Source organism: Anoplopoma fimbria, chromosome 6 (assembly GCF_027596085.1).
Source record: "Anoplopoma fimbria isolate UVic2021 breed Golden Eagle Sablefish chromosome 6, Afim_UVic_2022, whole genome shotgun sequence".
NCBI lineage: Eukaryota > Metazoa > Chordata > Actinopteri > Perciformes > Anoplopomatidae > Anoplopoma > Anoplopoma fimbria.
In genome coordinates this window covers 6,833,722-6,858,274 of record NC_072454.1, presented here as the reverse complement: position 1 = coordinate 6,858,274, position 24,553 = coordinate 6,833,722, and the positions used below count along the sequence as shown (strand labels likewise).

The 24,553-nt window shown below is 40.2% G+C and overlaps 1 protein-coding gene across 1 annotated transcript in view; it reads left to right on the top strand.

Moving 5' to 3' along the window:
- The first annotated feature begins 632 nt into the window (after positions 1-632).
- The window catches only part of hectd2 (HECT domain containing 2), a 43,419-nt gene continuing 19,498 nt past the window's right edge, over positions 633-24,553 (top strand). The window contains exons 1-14 of the mRNA XM_054599864.1: positions 633-967; positions 5,661-5,802; positions 11,473-11,611; positions 11,791-11,893; positions 12,211-12,300; positions 13,361-13,425; positions 13,629-13,674; positions 15,333-15,442; positions 17,055-17,203; positions 17,298-17,421; positions 18,200-18,296; positions 18,685-18,792; positions 20,263-20,395; positions 22,590-22,678. Of these exons, the coding sequence (XP_054455839.1) occupies positions 884-967; positions 5,661-5,802; positions 11,473-11,611; positions 11,791-11,893; positions 12,211-12,300; positions 13,361-13,425; positions 13,629-13,674; positions 15,333-15,442; positions 17,055-17,203; positions 17,298-17,421; positions 18,200-18,296; positions 18,685-18,792; positions 20,263-20,395; positions 22,590-22,678 (1,479 nt within the window). The 5' untranslated portion in view covers positions 633-883. The remainder of the gene's footprint in view (positions 968-5,660; positions 5,803-11,472; positions 11,612-11,790; positions 11,894-12,210; positions 12,301-13,360; positions 13,426-13,628; positions 13,675-15,332; positions 15,443-17,054; positions 17,204-17,297; positions 17,422-18,199; positions 18,297-18,684; positions 18,793-20,262; positions 20,396-22,589; positions 22,679-24,553) is intronic.

The following is a 24,553-nucleotide window of genomic DNA, read 5'->3' as shown; positions in this document are numbered from 1 at the left end:
TTAAGTAAGTACAATAATTGACACAAAAAAAAAAGTCCTACTTCTGATTGACCACATGCTGTTTTATTTCATATATTTTTTATATTATATTTATTCAGTGCAGTCGAGTTTTAACAGGTTTGGTTTTTACATTTTCTTTCTTTTTTTCTTTTTTTACTTTCTGTCTTTTTTAAGGCTTCCACTTTTATTGTGAATCCAAATCTCCAATTTCCCGTTATTTCCACAGTGTGTGTGTGTGTGTGTGTGTGTGTGTGTGTGTGTGTGTGTGTGTGTGTGTGTGTGTGTGTGTGTGTGTGTGTGTGTGTGTGTGTGTGTGTGTGTGTGTGTGTGTGTGTGTGTGTGTGTGTGTGTGTGTGTGTGTGTGTGTGTGTGTGTGTGTGTGTGTGTGTGTCCGTCTCCAGGCTCTGCTCTCCAGGCGCCTCCTCCTGCTCCAAACATGGCGCCGGCCCGCAGCGTTGCAGCTTCACCCGACGGACGACGCAGTGAGGGACAGAAGGAGGAGAAGAAGGAGCTGGTAGGAGCTCATCCTGGACGTGTCTTATGAACTCTCTCCTTGAAACGAAACCCAAAGCTCCAGGCTCCTCCGGGGTTTCCCACCGGAGACTTTACGCGCTCTGCGTTTTGGAGACGTTTTACGCGTCAGGCTGAGGAGCCCACCTGTCCGACGAAGGTAGACTTCACTCCGGTTCTTCAAGGATGTGAAGCTCCCTGATGTATCTGAAATAACGGGTCAGACGGGTATCTCGGGGTCAGACTGGCTCTGGTGGAAACATGTGTGGCCCTGTGAGGAGCAGAAACACACAGGCTGGAGAGGACTGAGGCTTTTTCAAAGGGGGGGAAAAAAAAACCCAACTTTTGTCCCTCTCTCTTCAACACCGAGAGGATGGATGGAGAACATTCTGCGCTGTCAGGAGTGGAGAGGGAGAGAGAGAGGCTTCCACCGATTTACAGCAGCCCCGCTCCTGCTGTAAGAACACTGCATTTCTCCTCATTTCTTTTTTTATTTGCTCTCCCTCTTTTTCTTTCTTTTCTTTTTTTCTGTGTTTTGAAAATAGTATATATCAAAGTGGGGAAAACAGAAAAACTTGGCCATCCAATGTGCAACTTCTTCTTTTTTTCTCTATTTCAAATTAGGAAAAACAATCAGTTTTACTATTGTTAACATTTCAGAAATGGTGCATGGATCCTTTAAGAAATGGAATTGATATAAAAGATGATAAGCCACATTTGATTTCAAAACAAGCAGCATTCTATGATTGGTGAATATTTCTAAGCGGCATAAAGTCTGAATAAGTGATTCTTAACTTTTACTGTTATTAAGACCCTATCTTGTCTTAAGTCTTCATGCTACTTTATTTGTTTTATTTAATCATGATACAAAAAAAACACATAATTAGGTAGTTGGGCACATCGGTACTGCATGGTCATATCTATGAGCCTCTCGTTTTAATACAAATTTAAAAATCAAAAGTTAGTTCATCACTCGATCCCAAATCATTCTATAATAAATGATCTGCTATTCAACAGATTCTGCTGCTGATCTTTTGGATTGTTCACTTTAACATGCAGTGAACATTAAGTGGAAGTAAACTGAAGAAAAGCTGTAGTTTTCTCCCTGTGGAAAAAGTGATGCTGCTGCCCTACATAATGACTCCTGACATATCCAGCTCTCCAGCAGTGTTTTTTAAATGCATAGCAGGGAGCTGAGTGGTGGGCTGTTTATCGGTGTCGTTTCGGAACAGACTGGCGGGGGTTACAGGCTGGTTGGTTGATGTCATCTCCATAGTGTCAGGGAGCAGGAATGTGCGGATCAGTCGGTTTTGACCAATAAACAGTCTGTCATTGCTCAGACCGACTCCGGTTGTGTCTGGAAATGCCATAAAGTGGCTGCATGCGTTCTCCCTCTGCAGCTCCTTTCTCTAGGACTTCAGTCAGACGGAAATCTTTGATTCCTCCTCAGAAGTTCTTCTGGTCCCGTGAGCTGGTCTGAGGAGATTCAGGCTCAAAAGTTGGATTAAAAAAAGGTCCAACATTGTTTTTATGCAGACCATGAAAGTAGAAGAATTGAAGTTTGTTTTCACCTGAACAGATATTAGACCAGAGCTCCCGTTTCACCTCAATTTTCTCCAGACCTTCAATATTTCGACTTCAGTCTGATTATTTTCTTCCGTCTGGTTTCTGTGATTCTTCATAGTATTATTCTCTCATAGCACTTTCACACCCAGAGAGCCGACGGGACCAACGGTGGCCTAAATCTGTCACAACACAGTTTCCACACTCATCCCTGTCTTGAGATGAATGATCCACCAGAATCAGCTCAAGTCTACGTAGATCAGTTCTATGAGTCGTCTCTGGCCCAAGTGCTGCTAACTAGGTTGGATTTCTCAGCCTAAAATAACTCAAATCTGCAGAACCAGACCAAACCTATTCAAATCTGGCAGCCACGGACGAGCCAGAGAGTCCTCTGGTGCCAAGACCGAGCCGAATGTAGCGAGGGATAATGGCCGTGGATTGATCACACGTTTTTGAACCGACTGCTGCTCTCAGTAAGTACCTGGTCGTCATGTTAACGCGGACCCGCTCATCAGCTGCAGGTCTGTCTGACTCTTCAACAGACACTCAGGAAAGAACTTCAGTATGAAGCACTACCATAAAGAGACATTTGAAAATCACTAGAAAGATTACACGGAGAGAGAGCGAGAGAGAGACTGCACAGCAAACTGCGTGTGTGAGAAAGAGAGGGTCAGATGTGGAGCTCCTGTTGGTGTGGTTTCTCTCCGGATGACAGCATTTCCTCTCAGACTGAATGACTGAGCAGAGTTGGACAGAACTGACATCACAAAGCTCACTGAGATTAAAAAGAAAACTAAAAACTGCTGCTAAAACCGTTAATAGTTTTCAGATGTGAACCGGGCCGTGGTCTGTGTTTGTTTCTTCGAGGGAAAACTACAAGAAACATTTGTCCACAACCAATTCTTTCTCAATGAAAAACAAGCTGTGGCTGATTTGGATGTAGTCTCTGTGTTTGTTGCTCAGTTGTCAACACTGCTGTGTCTCTGCTCCACGTTTCCCAGAGATCACCTGTCAGTCAGCCGGAGTGGGCGGGGGCTATGTCGTCGTTGATGATGATGATGATGATGAAAGAGTTAGGAGAAAGAGCAGAGAGAGTGAAGTGGCTGCTCTGTGGCTTCACAGAGAAAGGAGTGTAATTATGCACACGTCCCTGTTAGGTGCAAGGATGCAGCAAAGCAACATGAGAGGAACAAGACTGGAGGTCTGCAGAACGCTAGCATCCATGTGAGGCTGGATTAAGTCACAGAGGCACTTTAAACTAAATACTAAACATCACTTGCTCACAATACGTTATGCTCATGAAACAAAGTATTGGACAGATTGAATCTGATCTGATTATGGTAGCTAGATAATGTGACAGTTCATCCTGAATATAACGTTGATATCTGGACCTAATCTCATGGCAGGTCAATGAGTTATTTCACATTTCAATACTGGTAATAAGATCTTCTTGTAAATTCTGGTCATGATAGATGGCCCACTGTATTGTAAGCTCAGTTGGACATGTGTCTCTTTTTCTGAACTTCTCTTTCATTGCCTTTAGATCCAACCAGCTCTGTGTTGGTTTCACTGATGTGCTTCTTTTCAGTGATTTCCGTGGATCTCTTTAACGAAACCTGCACGTGTTCATGCATGTACTTTCTCATTTGTGCTCTTTAAACAGACGTTCAAAGACACAGGATGCGTATGTGTTTTTGCAGTGTATGCGTATGTCTCTTTGTGTGTCATTACTCTGAAAACACAACCTGTTACTGTGTGAGGTTGTTCCTTCGGAGACAAACCGTCCTTTGTTTTCTCTCTCTGTGTTGCCGTGCACAAGAGAGAAAATAATATAATGTCATGGAAACAGTAGAAAGCATGTGTTTGTTGTGTGTGTGTGTGTGTGTGTGTGTGTGTGTGTGTGTGTGTGTGCGTGTGCGTGTGTGTGTGTGCGTGCTGATGCCAGGACTGATTTTGTTCAGATTCTTCCTTGAGGTCTTGTTTCTTTGGAAACTGTTTCATTTTGAATGGCGGATTAACTGTGTTCCTTCTGTTCTTGAACACATCGCTGCTGGAGCGCGTGTGTGTGTGTGTGTGTGTGAGTGTGTGTGTGTGTGTGTGTGTGTGTGTGTGTGTGTGGGTGTGGTGTGTGTTCGTGTCTTTGCTGCTGTCATGAGCGGCTGCTGTGCATCTGTTGATCTCTCCACCTCCTCATCCTCCACCTCTCATCCCTCCTCCTCTTCTCTTCCTCCTCTATTCTTTCTGCTTTCCATCTATTCGTACATTTGTTTTTACTTCCCTTTCTTGGTGTTCTCCTTCAGTCCTTCATTTTTCTCTCTTTTTCTCCTCATCTTTATTTTTCCTGCCTTATCTACATCAATTTCATTTCTTTTCCCTCTCTTAATCCTTCTTCCCTGCTCTCCTCCCTTCTTTTTGTTGTTTATCTCATTCTCTTCCCATTTCTCATATGATTTCCATTTTCTCCTCCGCCCTGTAAATCCCTCCTTCCTCTCCTCTTCACGTCCTCCTCTTCATGCACTTGTGGCTCTTCTGCAGCTTGCAGAGACCAGAAGGTGATTAATCACAGGGACCATGCAGTAAATGCTATGTTAGATAGATCGCTTCAGTTTTTATTATGTTGTCATTGTCTGTTCATTCAGCTGAAAGTCTGGATTGATTTAAGGAGTTCCCATTCTGGTGAGAAACTATAACATCTGAGAATCCTGAGTTTCTTTAGTAAATACATTAGTTATGGTAGCTATATGGTGTTTTATTATGCTATTTTTCAGAAAGAGTAAAAAAAAACATTTACAAATTAGCATCGGTTTCCATATTTATAACGTTTGTGGCCATTTCATGCTTCATTTATTGTTAATATTAAAATGCTAAATGTTGAATTTTATGAGAATTTGTTTAATTGTATATGAGCTTTACACGTAGCTTCAGTCACTGTAGCTACTTTTTGCAGTGGCTTTTATCCACATTATTGGGAGGTCTGTTATGTCAATATTATTGATATTGTTGGCTTATCTCAGATATATCAGTGTCGATCTTGGCAGATTAGTAAAAATCAATCTCCGTGCAATAAAGTGCAGCAAGTTTAACTTTTAAATTCTGTTTTTATGTATATTAGATTTAAATGTTAATCATTCAAGTGTAAAAAAAGTAGTGTTACTATTGTCATCTTTGATATTCAAGGTCACATTATAAAGCTTGAAATTAATATATTCCACTCATTGGGTACAACCCGTAAAGCATTTCAGTATATTTCAATGAAATTTGAATTTAAACAACTCATTAAAAAACAAAATTTAGGGATCCGTTCCAAAAAGTTTGTCCATGTCATGTATGTGTGTAAACAGTATTTAAAGTATATAACAATATTTCATATTCATACATATGAAACATTTTCATACAGCTGTAAGTTTTGCTGTCGTTTTTCTTTCCCTAGCGTGATGACTTTCTTAGTCAACAACATTTTCTGATTTTTTTTCATGACATTTTTAGTGTCCGTGTCCCTCAGAATGTCTCCCACATAATATACAATATTTCGGCCGAAATTCTTCTTCTCTGTTCCTCGTGGTGATGATGTCATCTTCCTGCTGCAGGGTTTTGGGCGAGGCGCTAAGCAGCCGTTTCCGTCTCTGGGCACCTTCATCTCCACACTGAGCCAGAGGAGGGACGCGGGGGCTCGGGGCTTTGCTGGCGGCATGACGGGCACCCTGACCAGCACCCAGTGGCTCCGACATGGTGAGCTCACAGCTATTCTATTTCATCAAACAGAACAGATATGTTTTTGTTTTTCAAAATAAATGAGCTCATTTTCATTTTTTTTTTAATCACTTCTGGTTACTAGAAGCATATTTGCTGTCATAAGAGGATTAAAAATCAACAAACAAAATATTTTTTTATTCTCACATTCAGCTTTCAACACTGTTGCTGGCTGCTCAATGACGTCTAGAAGATTTCCTAAAACACTGTGACTAATGTAAAACACACACAAAATAATCACATAGGCAAATGTTATTCCTGTTAAAGGAACATATGGGTCTAGACGAGAGGTTTTATCCTTCTCTCATATTTGAAACTTTCCCAGACCATTATAGTGTGTATTGGTGTGGCTTCGCCTGCAACAGATAGACATTATGAGAGGAAAAAAGTGCACCTAAGTTCATGTTTTTATATTTTGCAAAACCAGATTTCCGACAAAAAAATGTTTGCATTCTAAAGGCAAATCTAAAAAGTGTCACAATATTTTTTACTGGTTTCATTTGCAACTAATGGACAGAGACTCTTTTCTTTGCTGTATCTTTTGGTCTTGTGGTTCTCGACTGTGCTCTGATGAAAGCTTCATGCTGCAACACAACAGCAGCTTTTCATGTCTGTTAGTTGCAAATGAAACCACTAACAGGTTTAATTAAATTACCAGTGTCAGTGCCTGCTTTTATCATTAGTAATCTGTAGTAGAAAACAGAGGCACGGAAACACTGTATAGCCCCTTTCCCACTCCACAAAAAAAACACTAACACCAACGAACATCTGGCTTTTATCTTCACTGGGAAAGGTTACAATCGGTATTCATTTCAGGGACAAATGACTCTGCAGAAGTCACAGGTATTTATCAGATCAGCAGTGATGGACACATGACACCCCTGTGGACACACCCATTTCTGCCCCTTTTCGAGCTCTTGCTTTGTCATTTCAGCTACAAAATCTCTGTACGAGATATGCTGGAACATCGATTTTAAATTAGTCCGCACCGAGCTTTAAAGGAGACTATAAAAGTGATAGAAATGAAAAAAAGAAGTTACCATTGCGGCATTTCACACGCTCAATGCTGCTTTTTACTGTTTACTAGTGTTACGATACACCAGGAAAAAAAGAGAAACAGAAAGGTAAACTCATTTAACGGCAGTGCGAAAAGGAGTCCATCACCTAATCTTAGAAGTTTTTCCGTGTTTGAAGCAAAAGGAGTATATGTTTGCAAATTCTCATACCCAATGTACTTTTTCTTCAAGTTGTACAACAAGCTATGTCAGTACTTTCTGATTTGCCTCCATATAAGTTAATTTCAAAGCAAGCGTTAGTCAGTAAAGCAGTTCAATGGCACCAAACTGCAGTTTTGAATGTCAGTGTGGTGTGTTCACTGTCTTTGTTCTCGCTGTGCTCTCTGTCTCGTCTAAGCTGTAATGATGTGTTACTTCCTCTGTTTATAGAATGCTTGATGTATGCGCTCAAACTGTTTACGTTGAGCCGCTAGCAGCGACATCAGCGCAGAAACTCGTGTCTCCAAATTGGAAGGTTTTTAGCAGTAAGAGAAGAAGATGAAGAAGAAGAAAAGCTGTCCATGTTTTCCAGTTGGTGACGATGCATTTAAAGAATCTTGCATTTCCCAGAAAATGACAGGATTACACTTCTAATTAGAAAGTAACAGGCCTTTTTATGGCTGCGATTCAGATTTCAGCTGAAAATGAGCTTCTTTTTTTTTTATGATTTTCTGGCATTTCAAAATCAGAAAATATCCGTTATGAAACTGTCACTGCCACAGAGTAAGGAGATGTGGTTCTATTTTGTTTATTCGTCTTCAGCATTTTGATATAAAAGGTTGCTTCACGTTAAAAGGCGAGGTTATTTCTGACTGCCGTGAGAACGCAGACCCAGCGAAGTGCTCACCAGCCCGCTTTGTCACCACGGCTACTGATGCCAGAATAATTATGCAAACCTCCGCCCCAAATGAAAACCATATGAAAGTAAACACACACACACACACACACACACGGACACACACATAAGATAGTGTAGCATTCCTCGGAACTGTTACAGCCATCCGGCCTGCTGGATAATCACCACAATTTGCTATTTCATCTGTAACTTATTACATGAGGTTTTTATTTCCTTTTATTATTGTCGTATATTGTTTTGTGCGGCCTGTGTTTTTTTTTCCCAGCTCCAAAAAACAATGACACCTTTTCTAGAAACACTGGCATCAAAGTCCAGCTTCTTATGGTAAAAGATTAAAACAATAATTGATCACAGCAGAAAAACTGGGGCACTGCAGCAGGATAAAGAAGAAAAAATGGCAGGATTGGTTTGCATGGATATCTACCGCCATGCTCTCGGTTTGATTGTCCATGCTCTCGGTTTGATTGTCCTTTAAACATCTCCAACTTCCTCGATGCTCACAGAAAAATAATTAGACATTTAAGGTTTGTAGACTGAGATCTAATCACAAAGCGAGCCTGACCACCTCCAACTGTGGTCTGGCTGATCCAGTTGCATTCAGCTCCACATTAGTTCTGTCTCATTTGTCTAGAGGATTTCTGAAAGCTGGAAAGAAAAAAACCGTTTTGCATGCATTTACACCTGGCATTAACATGCGATTTTCCTTTTCTAGATAATGTATCCAGGTACAGCTCACATTTTAATGCCAGCTGTTCATTCTCAGAATACACATTGTTCATCCTTGATGCCAATTTGAACAACGTCGTATTAATCAGTCAGCAGCAGAGTTTTATCTGCTGCTGTTATTTAAGTCCTTTACTGTGAATTGTCCCTTAATTGAATGGATTTCTTATAATGAATTTGTTCCATTTATTCCTCATTTGGTTTCTTATCATACTCGATGGACTAACATGGTTAACAGCCCATCTTCAGTAAGATGTTTTGAGGACTGCTTCATTCATTAAGCATCAGCTGTAAGAATGATTAATGGACAGCACTTGATGGCAACACTTGAGGGAGATAACAAGGTCGTCCCCTCATCCCTTGTCAAAAGACATCAAAGGCTTTGTGGAAGTAAACTTTAATGAAAGACAGAGGAGATGGAGGAGGACGTCCTTAGAGGTCTTGAAGGGGACTTTTCTGATTAAAGGGTGTCATGACGACCGATACTTGTTGCTGTCAGGACAAAATTGGGTGACGCACAAGCTGACAAAGCAGAGGTAATTATGGAGCAGTGATGGAGGAGGAGAGAGGACAAGGGTGCAAAAATGGGAGGAGGAGAGTTAAGAGCATTTTTTTTCTTCATTAGCTCTATTTGTCTTTTTTTGTCCTGTGGGAGGCATGGCGCGACTATGGCAACGCCACTTTTACATCTGCTTCCATTTGCTAAATTGATGACTATATTTCATGGCCAGGTTGCTATGAAAACAAGCTTGATATTCATGCTCCCCAGAGCACTTTGATTCAGGACGGGCTATATCAAAAGCTAAAAGCCAGATTTCCGTAAAATTACAGTCTTGGACACAACAGGATGAATCGTTTCATTTTGTGAACCCAGGGACAGATATAAGTCATAACTATGGACTTTTTTTGGAGCAATTTTCTTGGACATACAGTAATGGGATTGTAAAAATGTTATATATTGCATTCATATCAATAAGGGCCCAAGCACTGGGGAATTTGTAATTATGTTACATTCATATAATGGTTGGAAAGCTAACCAGCTAAAAGGTTGACCAATAAAACAATCTGCAGAACATTAACAATATAATAACAATTATTATATAATAACAACAATAAGAAAAAGGAGAAGAAGAAGAAGAATTATTATTATTTATTTTTTATTTTTTATTAAAAACATGCCAGGAAATAATACAAAAACAATTTCAACCTTTCTGACCTTTACTCTGGCACCACCATCAGACCAATATTTTTACTAGTTGTACTCTTCACAGAATCATGAAAAGATTCACATACAATTTGTTTTTTTTTCTGCTTCCCAAAGGATGAACTCCTTTAATTCTAATGACCCCGTGACCTTTTCTGTAGCGCCACCCTCAGTCTAAAGCACCTCCACTGTCCACACAAATAAAGCAAAGTGAGGGTTCCTGTGATGTAACACCTGCTCTCATTGTCACGAATCCATCTGTCTGCCTCTGTACCTGTGTCCCTTTTATCTCCTGCTTGTGCAATGTGTCCATGCCTACAAAATGAGCACCCACAATGCACCTGGGCAGGCCTGCTGGTGACTATTGTTACTGTGGAAACGGAGACAATAGGGGGCTAATTATAAACAGAATGAATAGATGGTCAGGAGTGTGTGGAAGCAACATCATCAATGGCATCGCTGTCTCAGCCTGAATATCTTTCACTGTCTGTCCTTCTGTCCCTATTTGTCTTGCTGTATAAAGGTCCTACATGTCTAAATGTTTGCTGATAGGTTCAGTAAAACAATTTGTCTGTTTTGTTTGCTGTAAAGCTAATTTGTCGATTTCCCTCCATCATTGATTGAAAGCTCTTTTACATCAGCAGTTTTATGTGGCAACGAAAATGCTCTCTGCTTTGGTTGATTGATCGATTTGTTAATAGATTGTGGAATCGTTTTTTAATCCTCCATAAATGTAGAGATTGTTAAATATGTTCTCACTTGCAGATTTTCTAAATATACAGCTAAACTTGAAATAACAATAAAAAAAGTTGAGAGTCAGACCTCATAATTAATATCATGATACTCATCTGAGCTCTATATTGAGATAATAATTATTTATCACGATTATGCATTGATTTTAAAATATTTTCATTGCACTTTTTTTTCATTGCACAATTTGAATAAACGGAGCACTGCTTTCTGTTCAATGTTGTGCTACATTCCTGCTTTTGTACAAATAAAAAAAAGACTTAAAATAAGCTTCTTCTCCACCTGAATTCAAAACACCACCATCACACACTCCGGTTGGCTGGCTGTTAGTTTAGGAAGCGCTTGATTTGATATGCAGCAGAGTTTGTTTGCGTGGAGCAGGCATTTTTTTAACGTTAATATTGATCTGTGGATCATATATTTAATTGTAGAAAGCCAAAATTGTGATTAATATTGAATTAATTGTGCAGCTCTAATCAATAGACATGCTCTGTGCTCAGAAAGCTCTGATAGCTCATAAAGTCAAATCCTGTCTGGGACTAAATTTGGCTCTTGTTTAAAAATATATTCATCAGCAATTAAGTCCAAACAAGAAACTATTTTTTTAACCTCTCAACTACATTCATCATTGTTTGATTATGATTTTTACGCCAATTAAATGATGATCATTTAATAAAATTACTCAATGTTTGTTATTAGAATATTAATGTTCTCATTAAGCTGATGACATTTGAGCTCCATACCTTTTTATTCTCTGTGTGAGAGCTACTGGGGCTCAGTTCAGAATAGCTCAGATGGTGAAGGTGAAGGTTTGGTATCTGAGAGATTTTGAGACACATTTATATCCAGATTTAATTCTTATAATTATTCATTTAAAGAAGTATTTAAATCAATCAACATAAAAATCAGGTTTTGAACAGGTAAGGACTGATATCATTTGAAACTATCCAAGTCATAACTTTAACATTTGGTTTCCCCTCCAGAGCTGCAATGAACATTTCCCCCCCGCTCCATTGGAGGCGAAGTTAATAAGTGTTTTATTGTCTGTTTTTCTCACCCAGGGAGAGAGCTGCCTCCGATCTGCAGCGATGTCCGTCAGAAGCAGCGGCTCTCCATTGACACTCTTCCCCCAGAGGTCAAAGCTCCGTTCCCCTCCGACCCCATCATCCCCCTGCGTACCAAGACCACCAAGGAGTTTCAGTGAGTGTGTAGTCCCTGACCTGGGAACCAGAACATTAAGACTGTTCTCCCCATAAAACCTAAACCACCTCGCTTTTGACGTTTAAAAACACACTAAAACAAATACTTATTATTTACTTATTTTGGAGCTAAGTCTGGTTTTGTCTTATTAAGCATTGTGTTTTTGTTGTTGTTGCCAGGGAGGACATGGAGCGTGCCGTCCAATCGGGTGACTGGAGGGAGGTCCGAGAGTTTTACCTGACCACCTTCGACTCCTTCATAGAAATCAACGCTGCCTTCAAGGTAGAACACACACACACACACACACACACACACACACACACACACACACACACACACACACACACACACACACACACACACACACACACACACACACACACACACACACACACACACACACACACACACAGTCTGGCTCTCAGCAGAAGGCCTGTTGTGAGAAAACTGCTTTAGATGCTGTTAAAATTTCACCAGACGCCCGGATCGTTTTACTATGGGAAAGCATTTTTTCTATGCTGTTTAAGTTATTTTTTCTCATGCTCTCTCGTTTGCTTTCTTTCCTCATTTTCTGTCCTCCCTCCTCCGTCCTTTCCCAGCGAGAGGCGAATGGATCCTTTAACACCATAGACGACTCGGGAGTCAACGCCAAGTTTGTCAACGCTGTTTACGACGCACTGCTCAGCACAGTAAGCACGAGACAAAAATACCCCCGTCTGCAAACACATACAAGCTCATCATCAAACTGACTCCAGATCCATTCAAGTTTTTTAAACGTCTCCGGTCCACTAATGATACAGAAAACCCTCATCTAACGAGTTTAAACCCTGGAACAAGCAAACAAACTACATGACCATAAAACACTGAATGAGGAGGAAATAAAAACTGAAAAAAAGGCAATGATAACAGACTTAACTAAAACTTAATTATTAAGAAGGAAGGAACTACCCACCCCTTTCACCATTACAAATGGCAACTCACCCCTTCTGGGAAATCCCAAAAACTTTTAAACATATTGTGTCCATCTGAAGTGAAGACAGAATCAGCCACTGCATGCCTTTTTTATCACCTGGGATATTTTTAGAAACATATTTCTGTATATATTTATAGTGATGTTACAGTTTAGGACTATGCATAGTTTAGTACTTCTCCATAACATCGCAAACAAATCTGTTTTTCTTCGAACAAGGTTGGTATAATATAGCTTCTACAGGAACATATACCATCGTCTCACAATCTCATAGCTTGTGGTAAATCTACCTTGGATGGTCACAACATTATGGCTTATAATCAAAATCAGAATATGAATGGGAATTTCACTTCTGGAAACTCACTGTTTAGCTCTGTGGGCATATTTCAGATGGGGGATTTGAACCGCCACCACCAACAAGGACATTTGCAAAGGATAATGTTTTTCTTTCATAATTAAATCAAGTCTTTAACAGAGTTTATAGCCTCTATTTAAGTTTACATACATATTATACAACTTCACATACCCGCTGACTTGATGAGCTGTGAAGGGATGCCTATTAATGAGATCCGAAAACACACAAAAACTTTTTCAAACATGAAACACCTCAAGCTGTCCTTGTAAACGCTTCTGTGTTCTGTGACCTCTCTGGTTAAGGAAAAGGTTAGATAAATATGGCGGCCAGTGTTTTGACTTCACTTTGTGGGTCTCTGACATTCAGGAATGTTGATTCAACCTTCTGATTGGTTTTCTGAATTTGTTTTGGTATGTGTGTTTAGCCTCAGGACATCCAGAAGTCAGTGTTGAAAGGGATCATCAACAGCCTGCTGAGGGAGTGGAAAGGGTGAGAACACTACTGTGACAAAATCTGCATTTTTGTGATCCATTTGCTTATTTTCATTTTCTAAATGACCTTCTTTAGCTAAAAGAATCGCAGAAAAATGGAAATGAGGTAGATGCAAGCTAGCCTGGCTTGGTTTTGTTGTGCTTTGTTGTGCAGTCTTTCTCTTGTGTGATTGATTTTGTTCGTGTGTGTTCTGTTTTCAGGCCTCGGACAAAAGATGACCTTCGAGCTTATTTAATTCTTGTCCAGGTGAGACTGAAAGTCCTGTAGAGACATTAAAGGCAGGCTGACTCAAAAGGTCTCCTGACATGTGGGTTTTTTCCATATTTGGTTTTAATAAAAAAAAAGAAATAACTGCCAGAACGTACATGGGCCGTGCTGCTCACATATACACGCGGTCAACAATCAATATTACTAATTGAAACTGTTGAAACTGTTGGCTGCTGTGGTTCACTAGGTCTCCATGCTGCTTGTCAGCTGGGAAACACACAGGGTTACAATAAACAGTTTGTAAAGCTAATTCTGATACATAAACATGATCTGTCCTCACCCTCATCAGCGCAGGATACTCATGCTTTAGTAAAGAAATGAAATATGTTTGTGATCGTATCCTTGTTAAACACAGGGATTTAGAACATCCATTTTTCTTTTCTTTTTTCTTTTTCCTTCCACACCCTTTTTTTCTCTCCCATTCTTTTTTTTCTCTTCTCATCGGTGATGACGGTCAGACATATTTCACTTGCACCTCTCTCTGTCTTGCTCTCTCTTTTTCTGTTTGTGAGGTCTTTTCTTCAATCCTTTTTAATCCTGTTTGATTCTATTTTCCTCTCTCTCTCTCTCTCTCTCTCTCTCTCTCACCTCTCTCTCTCTCTCTCTCTTTATCTCCAGTCTGATTTCCATATATGGTTTTTGGGATTAGTATCCGATAAAGACAGGAATTTACAGTAGTTCCACTGTGGTTCCACGCTCCATCAACACACAGACACACACCTAATGTCTGATTCTCTACCGTTTGACTCTGAGGACTCCTCCCGTCTTCCAAACTCTCATGAGAACACACACACACACACACACACACACACACACACACACACACACAGATTGGGACTGGGTGAGGTCATGTTGGAGTTGAGGACTGCTGGTTTCCTGTCTGATGACGACTCTCCCTCCTTTAAAAGCTCTCCAAGCTACACATTCAGCTCTTCTCTTTCACTCTTCTGTTAAAACCCTGCGAAAACTGAATGGACCTCTTTCAAATTATCTCACTCATTATGCCATCTGTTGTTATTCTTATTGCATCCAAACAGTGAGTTAACAAACAGAACGTTGTGTTCTTAGGTTTAAAGTGAGTCATTTCTTTGAAACAAAATAAACACCAAACAAGTTCAGCGTGAGTCTGACCTGAAGAACCCAATCAGAGTTGAATCTGTCTTGGATTTCCTTTTATAGGACAAGTGACTCTTATCTTGATTCAATAGTCGTAAACACGTGTCTCCCATTTTTTATTTATTTTAGCATTTGCTTTTATTTTCTCTCTAAAATAAATTTGTCTCGCGGTTTATAGTCTGATTGTTTTTATGGCCCATCACATTTCTTTGGAGTGATGTCACCACATTTCCAGAACTGAAGTATCATCTTGATAGAAATGATGGAATAAACTACCCGTATCATTTTTTTTATTATGTGAGCATACAGACTGAAAACCAAGGAGTGTGGTGTTGATGGACACTTTTGTCCCAAAATGCAATGCACAGCAGATATGGAAACTCCAGTGTGTGTGTGTGTGTGTGTGTGTGTGTGTGTGTGTGTGTGTGTGTGTGTGTGTGTGTGTGTGTGTGTGTGTGTGTGTGTGTGTGTGTGTGTGTGTGTGTGTGTGTGTGTGTGTGTGTGTGTGTTTATGTGTGTAGAACCCCCAGTATTCGAGCACCAGCACCTATGTGATCTACGCTCACCTGCTGAGGCAGATCGCAGCTCTGTCCGAGGCCGACCATCACTTCCTGGTTCATTGGCTAAAAAAGTAAGTATGTGTTTGTGTGTGTTTTAGAATTTGAATGTGACAAACCTTGACATTTTTTGTCTCTATTTTTTTTTCTCTATCATCCTGTCATCCTCTTCCTGTCTTTTCTGCGTTTCCATCAGATGGATGAAAGCAAAAGCATATTATTTTGGTTTTTTTTATCGTTGCTGTATAATCATACACATTCTCTCCTCGTCCAAACTGAGTCTAAGGACAGAGGCTGTAATAAGTTGAACAGATTGTAAACTCTTCTAAGGGAAGATATGTGATTTGAGTCTCATTACTGTAAATAACCTCTGAAGTGTAGGCGGATTGGGTCTTGTCATCGGGTCTCTGCAGCAGGGTTAGCTGCTGATTGATTGTGTGCTGGGAACATAAATTTAAAGTGTTTCCATCTCTAACTAGAAATATTTAGCTCTCGCTCAATTTGCTCATGCATATATCACACTTAGCTTCGATTGCTGATGGATCTCTCTCGTCATCTGGTACAAGCCCTAAATTCTGACAAATTGCAACAGTTGCTTTTTCTTTCAAAGAAACCAACTTTCTCATCACCATCATCATCTTTATCTTCCTGCTCTTATCTCAGGAGCGAGGGGTGGCAGTTATGGAAATCACATTCATGGCATTTTCATATATGCTGCATATACAGTGCGCAGGGTGTCAAGATTTTGACTTTAAATTGTTAATCGCTGAAATTTGAGACTCCGATTTCCACCTTCTAAGTCAAAAGCCAGATTGTTTTTTTCCAAGCATTTTTTTTCCCCTCCACTCCAGCTGCCTACCTGCTTGAACCCTGTTGAAGTTAAAGTTATTTAACTTTGACTTCAGGGCTTTAGTGTGGTACATTACCAATAAAATATCATGCTTGACACCAATGTTGCCTAACTTTTGAAAGAAGAATGACAATTGGTGTCTGTTGATCTCTACGAATAACCTCTTTAGTCTTACAATGGCACAGCTACAGTGTTTAAAAACACATTCAAACTGTTTGTAGAACAGTTTGAATAGAAAATTGAAACGTGGATTTGGAGAATGGTGACATCCGTATACATTACCATATTACTGTCTTACCCTGATCAGACAGTTGGATGGCATGTGTGTTGCATCGCTACTAAGCCTAGAAGAAAAACTTGTTAAGTTTCTGTATTTTGGAAAAGGTTATCCACTGCCAGAGGTTTTTTATGAAACCTTTAGGCTTTTAAAACTTGATGCAGCCTACAATAGAAATGTAAGCTATTGTTTACGCGTCTCTCTAAGCCTGAAAAAGGAGCCCTGGAGAATGCATCCTCTATGTGGGGATTATTTACAAGTGAGCTGCTTTAAATTACAAGTTCTGTTTAGTTCTTCTCGGATCCAAAAACCCAAATCTCTCCATCCAACGCTGCTATTTTCTCTTTTGAAATGTCTATTTTTGTGCATGTGTGTATATCAGGGTATCTGCAGTTTGTGCAGTTTTGCTTCTGCCAAGCTGCTGATGTTAACCAATAACCGTGTGTGTGTGTGTGTGTGTGTGTGTGTGTGTGTGTGTGTGTGTGTGTGTGTGTGTGTGTGTGTGTGTGTGTGTGTGTGTGTGTGTGTGTGTGTGTGTGTGTGTGTGTGTCAGTGTCAGGCTGTCTGCGAGGCGTTTCAGGCAGCCGGTAGAGCGCCTCCTGCAGTTCATCTCCACCCGACTGTTTCCTGCAGAACCAGACGAACTTCCTCCTCTGGCCAAGTGCTCCTGGTGGATTCCCTCTGCTACCAAAGTGCTCGGCCTGTTCAGTGAGTCTCTCTCACACAAACACACACACATACACACACACACAAAATATTATTTTGTCACATTTGATCTTCCTTCTTCTATTCCTGTGCTCAGATGCAGCCAACAGTGTGTCCTCTACTCCCATCATGCCTTTCACCGACTTCTACAACATCACTCTGGAGCACATAGACTTCATGGAGGAGTACAGGACCTGGCAAAACTACGGCAACTCAAATAGGTCAGATAAAGTGTGTCTGTCTCTTTGTATATCTAATTTAAATGGCATTCCAATCTACTGACTTTTATAAAAAATGACTGAATTAATCTTTGAATGGCTCTAATAACAAACTAAAACCAATGTTTGCTTTGTTGAGTGAAATATTGTTTGATTATCAATAGAAAAGCCACCCTGCCTGTTTAAAAGATGAGTTGCTTATGTGAAAAGTTCAAGGAGACGGAGCTTTGTATATGCATAGATGGATATTAAAGGATGGAGCAGTGGAAAAGACGGTGAGTACTGACTTTTCCCAGGGAACGTGTCCTTGCTCTCAACTGCTAATAAGGACCAGAAATGCTAACAGATGTGTCAACACATTAGCTTGACTCACTACCGACGATGACCAAGACTGATGTTAGCTCCTTCTGAAGATTCCTGGAAGTCAGACCCGGAGAGTATCTTCGCCTGTGCAGGGACCAAGTAACGTTCCCACACAGCTGCCGCTTATCCGTGGAAAACACTTCCAGAAGCCGCAAAGTCTGTTTCACGCTGCGTCACGGCTCGTTAACGTCTGATAAAGGAAATGGATTCAGAGTTTACAGTTCAAACGATCGGCTCTAAAAGTCTCTGGCTGGTGTGGCGGAGAATTCTGCTCATTTCGGGGCTTGGAGGGTGTAGATTTCAGAGCCTGCACATTTGGGTAAAGCCTATGATTTTAATAAAACACTTGAGAGTTGGTCAAGACTGAAGTGTTTTCACGGTTATTAATTTTTCATATTTCTTCTCGTCCTTTCTCAAGGTTTTCCTTCTGCCAGTTCCCCTTCATCCTTTCAACAGTGGTGAAGAAAGCCATCATCCAGAAAGACTCGGAGCAACAGATGATCAGTCAGGCCAGGGTGAGACACACAACACACACATAGTCTCACACACATTAGCAAACAGTTTTGTACCTCATTTAAATAATACATATAAGCCACTAACCCTAGTCTTAATCTAGTCTTAACTCTTAAACTGCCTTTTTGAAGAAGTGGGGACCAAACTTTTCATTGTTCCTTATTTACGGGGCCTTTAGAAGTACAGTAACACAGATGCATTAAACCTTGAAAGCATGCAGAATTTGAAATGATGTACACAAGCCACAAATGCATGTCCACACACTTTAATTGTGTGTGTGTGTGTGTGTGTGTGTGTGTGTGTGTGTGTGTGTGTGTGTGTGTGTGTGTGTGTGTGTGTGTGTGTGTGTGTGTGTGTGTGTGTGTGTGTGTGTGTGTGTGCGTTTAACAGCAAAGCCTGGTCAGTAAAGTTTCTCGCAGGCAGAGAGTGGACATGAACCTTCTGTTCCTCAACATTAAAGTACGACGAGCACAACTCCTCAGCGACTCACTGGATGAGGTCAGTACACACACACACACACACACACACACACACACACACACACACACACACACACACACACACACACACACACACACACACACACACTGGAGTTTCCATATCTGCTGTGCATTGCATTTTGGGACAAAAGTGTCCATCAACACCACACTCCTTGGTTTTCAGTCTGTATGCTCACATAATAAAAAAAATGATACGGGTAGTTTATTCCATCATTTCTATCAAGATGATACTTCAGTTCTGGAAATGTGGTGACATCACTCCAAAGAAATGTGATGGGCCATAAAAACAATCAGACTATAAACACACACACACACACACACACACACACACTTTTATCGCTTAACACAAAGTACTCATTGAAGCAGTTATGAATTGCAAGGAGTCCCTTTGTATATGGAAAATAATAATGAACAAAAAGGGTCATGTTTCCTCCGCAGAGAATTAATTATTTTACGCATGAAAAATTAATTCCGTCTCTAGAGGCAAACATAAGCATGAACATGTTCACAGGTGTTTTTCAGACACATGATGCACTGTGATTAACTTTTGAACTTCTACAAACATGAACATATGTTTTTTCGTTTCCATTTCAAACTCGCCTCCCGAGAGGAAGCTGGAGCAACCAATTAGCTTGTTTGAGATTTAAGATACTGAATAAATACTTCTGTGTTCGCAGACATGTTCTGAGATAATGTAGAACAATAGTTGTTTTATTGAGTATGTCAGCTAGTCCAGTGCTAAACATATTTTTGATTTAAATAAACTATCTTTGATTTGCAGTTTAAAGCCTTATTCACCCTAATCCATGTCTGTTTTGTAATTCTATTATATAGGTCTCTTGGTGTTTATATGATATTCACAAAGACCTCTTGCACCGGTGCAAATTGATCTCCAAGCTGTTTAGCGAGATGAGCCTCCTGAATTTGCACCCACACTGCTGTCAAGGCTTTACCTTTATATTTGAGTTTCCATGAGTAAAGAGACCACGAGAAAATAACTGAAAAAAGTACAACCCCAACTCACGAGTTGCCGATTTGCACAGGACTAAGATAACCTCATGACCTCTGTGATCCTCACATGATCCCCAAGTTACCAGAGGTCCCCAGGTAATGCTAGTCCCTTGCGAATAGGGCTTTATTGACACATCTGCCTGTAAGTAGTTTGTTTACTGAAGCACTGAGCAAAGATAATAAAGAAGGACGACTTAAACTCACAGATGTATCCAAATGTCCTGGCTGGAAACTGGAAACTTTAGGGCCCTATGAGGTGTCCTTTTTGGCTTGGACAAGTTTAGGCATAAACGATCATAACATTTTCATACTATGAGGCTTTAATGAGACAGCTGTTACAAATTATAGTTGAGGGAGAACATATTTGGTTTCAAAAGTGCGTGCATGCAAAACAACAATTTATTAAACGTTTTTATTTTTCATTAATCCCATGTTGTGTCTCCGTTTCTGTATGAAGTTGACGAGGAAGCGGTGTGACCTGAAAAAGAAGCTGCGGGTGACGTTTGTCGGGGAGGCGGGGCTGGACATGGGCGGCCTGACGAAGGAGTGGTTCCTGCTGCTGGTCCGACAGATCTTCCACACAGACTACGGTGAGACTCACTTCCATCTGGCTGTCTAGAGTTTAGCACAGAGGGCCTTCAGCTGATATCACGCAGCTTTAATCAATTCACCACAGTGTGAATACAGAAAATGGAAAAGCTGAGATCTATCAACAGAGAAAAACAGATAACGACAAGATTCTGGTGGGAAATCCAGTTTGATGCAAAGGCAATTGTAATGAAGCCGTAATTAACTGAAAGAAAATCTTTATCTTTATTGGGAAATAATATTTTATTAGATGGAAGTCTCAGGTTGGGGAAACTGCAGCAGAAAATAAGTGTCAGATGGCCGAGAAAAAGCGGTCAGTGTTGGTTTTGGAAACTTGAGCAGCTCTTGTTATGACTGTCTTCTCTACGTCTGTTTCTCTTTTCAGTTTACTCTCCTGCCTTTACAGACTGCCTGACTCTAATTATCTCCATATTTGTGTCATTATGTTTGTGTGCCCTTGTCTCTTTTCACTTCCTCTCTTCTTCTTTCATCTTTTAACCCGTTTGTCTTTGAGCCTCTCCAATCCTGACATTTTAAAGAAACAATCCACCAAAAGGAGTATCTTTTGAGTATCAAATGTGCCCCCTGTAGTGTTAAAAGGTAGGTAGATTCAAGCTTTAAAACTTCCATACCCCAGATCACTCGTGCAGCATAATCCACCTCTTCGCCAATGATTTATAAGTTCAGCATGTTCCACTGAAATCTTTTATATCCTGGTGTCCAGCTGGGATTATACCGAAACATGATTATTATTCTGAAGACCAGAACCAGAAATATGTCCCTCTCTTTGTACTAAGTTTATAAAAACAGGATGAACATGAAATGATGAAATATATTTGTTCATGACAGCTAGAATGAGGCTTAGACATTTTTTTTAATTTAACGACCGATCAGGAAAGTAGTTAAACAATTACACCTTTTTTGATTTGCAATAATGTTTGTTGCTTTGCATTTATGACCCACCCTTTGTCATCCTTAAACGTGCGCCCGAAAAAACCTACTGCTGGAGCACGCAATTTGGGTGGATTCAAATGATGTCGATGTGAAGTGTAGTACGAAATGTTAAAAAATATTTGGAAAAGTAGGCCTTACTTTGAGAGAACGGAATATGGCGATGTGGTAGTTTGTGATTTGGTTGGGACTCGGAGACATTATTTTAATCCAAATCCAAATTGAATTTATGTGAAATGTGAGTGAACAGCTTTCTCCGTTTTCATTCAACAAGTGTGTTTCCATCACTGTTGCTCCAATATTTCCTTTAACCACAAGAAACATTCTCACGTCATGTGAGGATGAAAACCCATTTTACAATATTGATATCGAATCTTCTCCAAGATTTGCTGTTTGAATTCAGCCTTTGTCCTCTAGTACATTGAAATCTGCACACAAAATACTTGAATGGAAACAGAGTGTGTATCTGCCTCTTCTCTCTCTCTCCTCTCTCCCTGCTACTTTTTATCTGTCTCTCTCTCCTCTCGTCGAGTTGTTCTTTCCATCGTCTTTCCATCTTTCCGCGGTCGTCTGTGTTTTTGGTGCCAGGGGATGTCGGCCCAAAGCAACACACTCAATGAAAGCTGTGTTCCCCTCATTAGCAGCACAGGGAAAGCCCCCGCTCTGCCTCACACGCACACACACACACACACTTAGCTGCACACATGCAGGTGTACACACACACACACACACACACACACACACACAGGCTCTTTTATGCGTGAAGTGGTGTCAGCTTCTGGTGTTCGGAGATGTGAGCGGTCCAGATGTGTGTCTCCGCTCAGAACAGACTGCTGCTGTTTCTCTCGGTCAGAGCTGGAAAACTTCAGCGGCGCTTCGCGATCTTGGCAGGTTTATTCTACTCACCTGCTCTTCATCCCCTTTTTGTTTTACTGCTCCGACTCTCACTACAAATGATGAACTGCCAAGCAGAAATAAACATCTCAGACCATGCAGATGTCTTGTCATTAAAAGTGAAATATAAAATAAATTCAAATAGAAATTAACAATTAAAAATACAATTTGCTTCATACGTTTGCTTGATCTTTCCATCCAGCCTTGCATCTCATCTCGTCATCTTTTTACCTTCCTCTTTCCTACCTTGCCTCCATCTTTCCTCCTCTCCTTCCCTTGTCTGTCAATTCGTCGAGGCTTTCTAGATTTATTAACTGCCAGAAATGTGCTAAACCTAATTCTATTTTTCAGGAATGTTCACCTACATGAAGGACTCGCGCTGCCATTGGTTCAGCAGTTGGAAGTGTGACAACTATTCTGAGTTCCAGTTGGTCGGGACTGTATCCTTTTATTTAAGAAACAAAACACATCAGATTATGCAAACACAGTTTTTATGGTTGTATATTCTGAAATGGGAGAGTGTGTTTTAGCCATGGTTGTATGTTTAGGTGTAACATTGTGTTTGTTTATATTTTTCACTTTTTCACTTTTTTTCCCCATCAAGAGTAGCTTGTTTAGCATCTGCACAAACAGACCACATTAGCATTTTAATGTTCCTCTATTATATTCATAGTTATCCAGTGCTTTCACAGCTTCTGGTTGTAGCTTTTATTACTCCCAGACAAAACTGCAGTGTTTTTGGGGATGTTCAGACACACACACATAGTTACGTACTGTACTCTTATACTCCCACTCCCTCCCCAACTCTCACAAACTGTACTACAACACTCCTCTTTTTCAAACCACAAAGGAGAATGAGATACTTTAATGTGTGCTTTTCGGGCTGTAAATCTGCACACTGAACAGATACATTTCAAACTATATACGTCTTTTTTCAGAAGAACATATGAAATAAAACAGACAAGGTTTCAGACTAAAACATTTCTCCCAAAACAAGACGGCCTCAGTGATTTCACACCCATAAACCCTTACACAAGAAAGACGTCAAAACATACGGAAAGCAAACTGAGTATTGTAGAAGGTCTTCTGATTGCAATACCAGTAATGTAGAATTTAAAGTGTACGTAGATAGTGTGTAGTTAAAGAGCCAGTGCAATGACTGGACAGATGTTTGGTCAAGCTAGATAACGCCACTAAACAGGGTGCTTTTATTTGTGTTTTTTCAGCTTAGAATCTGACTGATTTCAAATCTCCATTTTTTTTTCTCTAGTTTCCAATCGTATTACTCTTTTCTTTAAAAACAAACCTTGGATTCTTGAAATTACGTTTAAAGGCTACTAAATTTTCATCTGTCCTGCATGGTTAATGTTAGGCTTCAGGTAAATGTTATGAAAGTAAACACATTATATCTCTTGTTGCAAGTCACTTGACTGATTCAGTGAGGAAACCAAGTTTATTAATGCTTTTGTTGTTAAAAGCTGTTTTTTTTGTGAGAGTGTCAGCACAGGGTGACTTGCCAGATATTTTAATTATCAAAGTTTCCTTATTATGTTAGTTAAAACATAATGTGGTGGCATTATTTTTCTTTCAGTGGTATTTCATTTTTCATAATAATATAACATACGCATATTATTATTATTATTATTTCTTATAGACAGGGGTGTGTCCACGTAACACCTCCGACAGCTGTGCATTTTTTCCTCCACTTGCAGCTTGCTTTAACAGGAAATGAGCCTATTTTACCCGACACTTACAATCCCTACTTCATGTGTACCTGCATTCATTAGAAACTTAGAAACTGAGTATTGACAAATGGTTGTACATTTCTTTGTAACACTCACATATGACTTTCTTTTTTATAGTTTCAAATACTGCGGTGTTGATCTGCTGTTGTTCATGCTTATTGTAAAATGCACTTCAGGACTGTGTGCGTGTGTGTGTGTGTGTGTGTGTGTGTGTGTGTGTGTGTGTGTGTGTCTTTAAAAGTGTGTATCGTTTAAAAGTGTGTATCTATACAGTACAGTGTATGTGTGTGTATGTGTATAGAGAACGATCCAGCACTTCAGCCTTAGTTACTGGCCAGCTGGGAACTGTCAAAAGGTTATATAACCTAATAGCTCCCTGTTCCTGGCCAGGTTTGTGTGTGAGTGTGTGAGTGCGTGCGTGCGTGCGTGCGTGTGTGTGTGTGTGTGTGTGTGTTTGGTTGAGGGCAGGCACAGAGTGTGCAAGGAAAAAAAGTCAGAAGAAGAAAGCAGTAGAAGAAAAGAAGGAAGGGTGGGAAATGTGTGTGTTAATGCACTTGTGTGTGTGTGTGT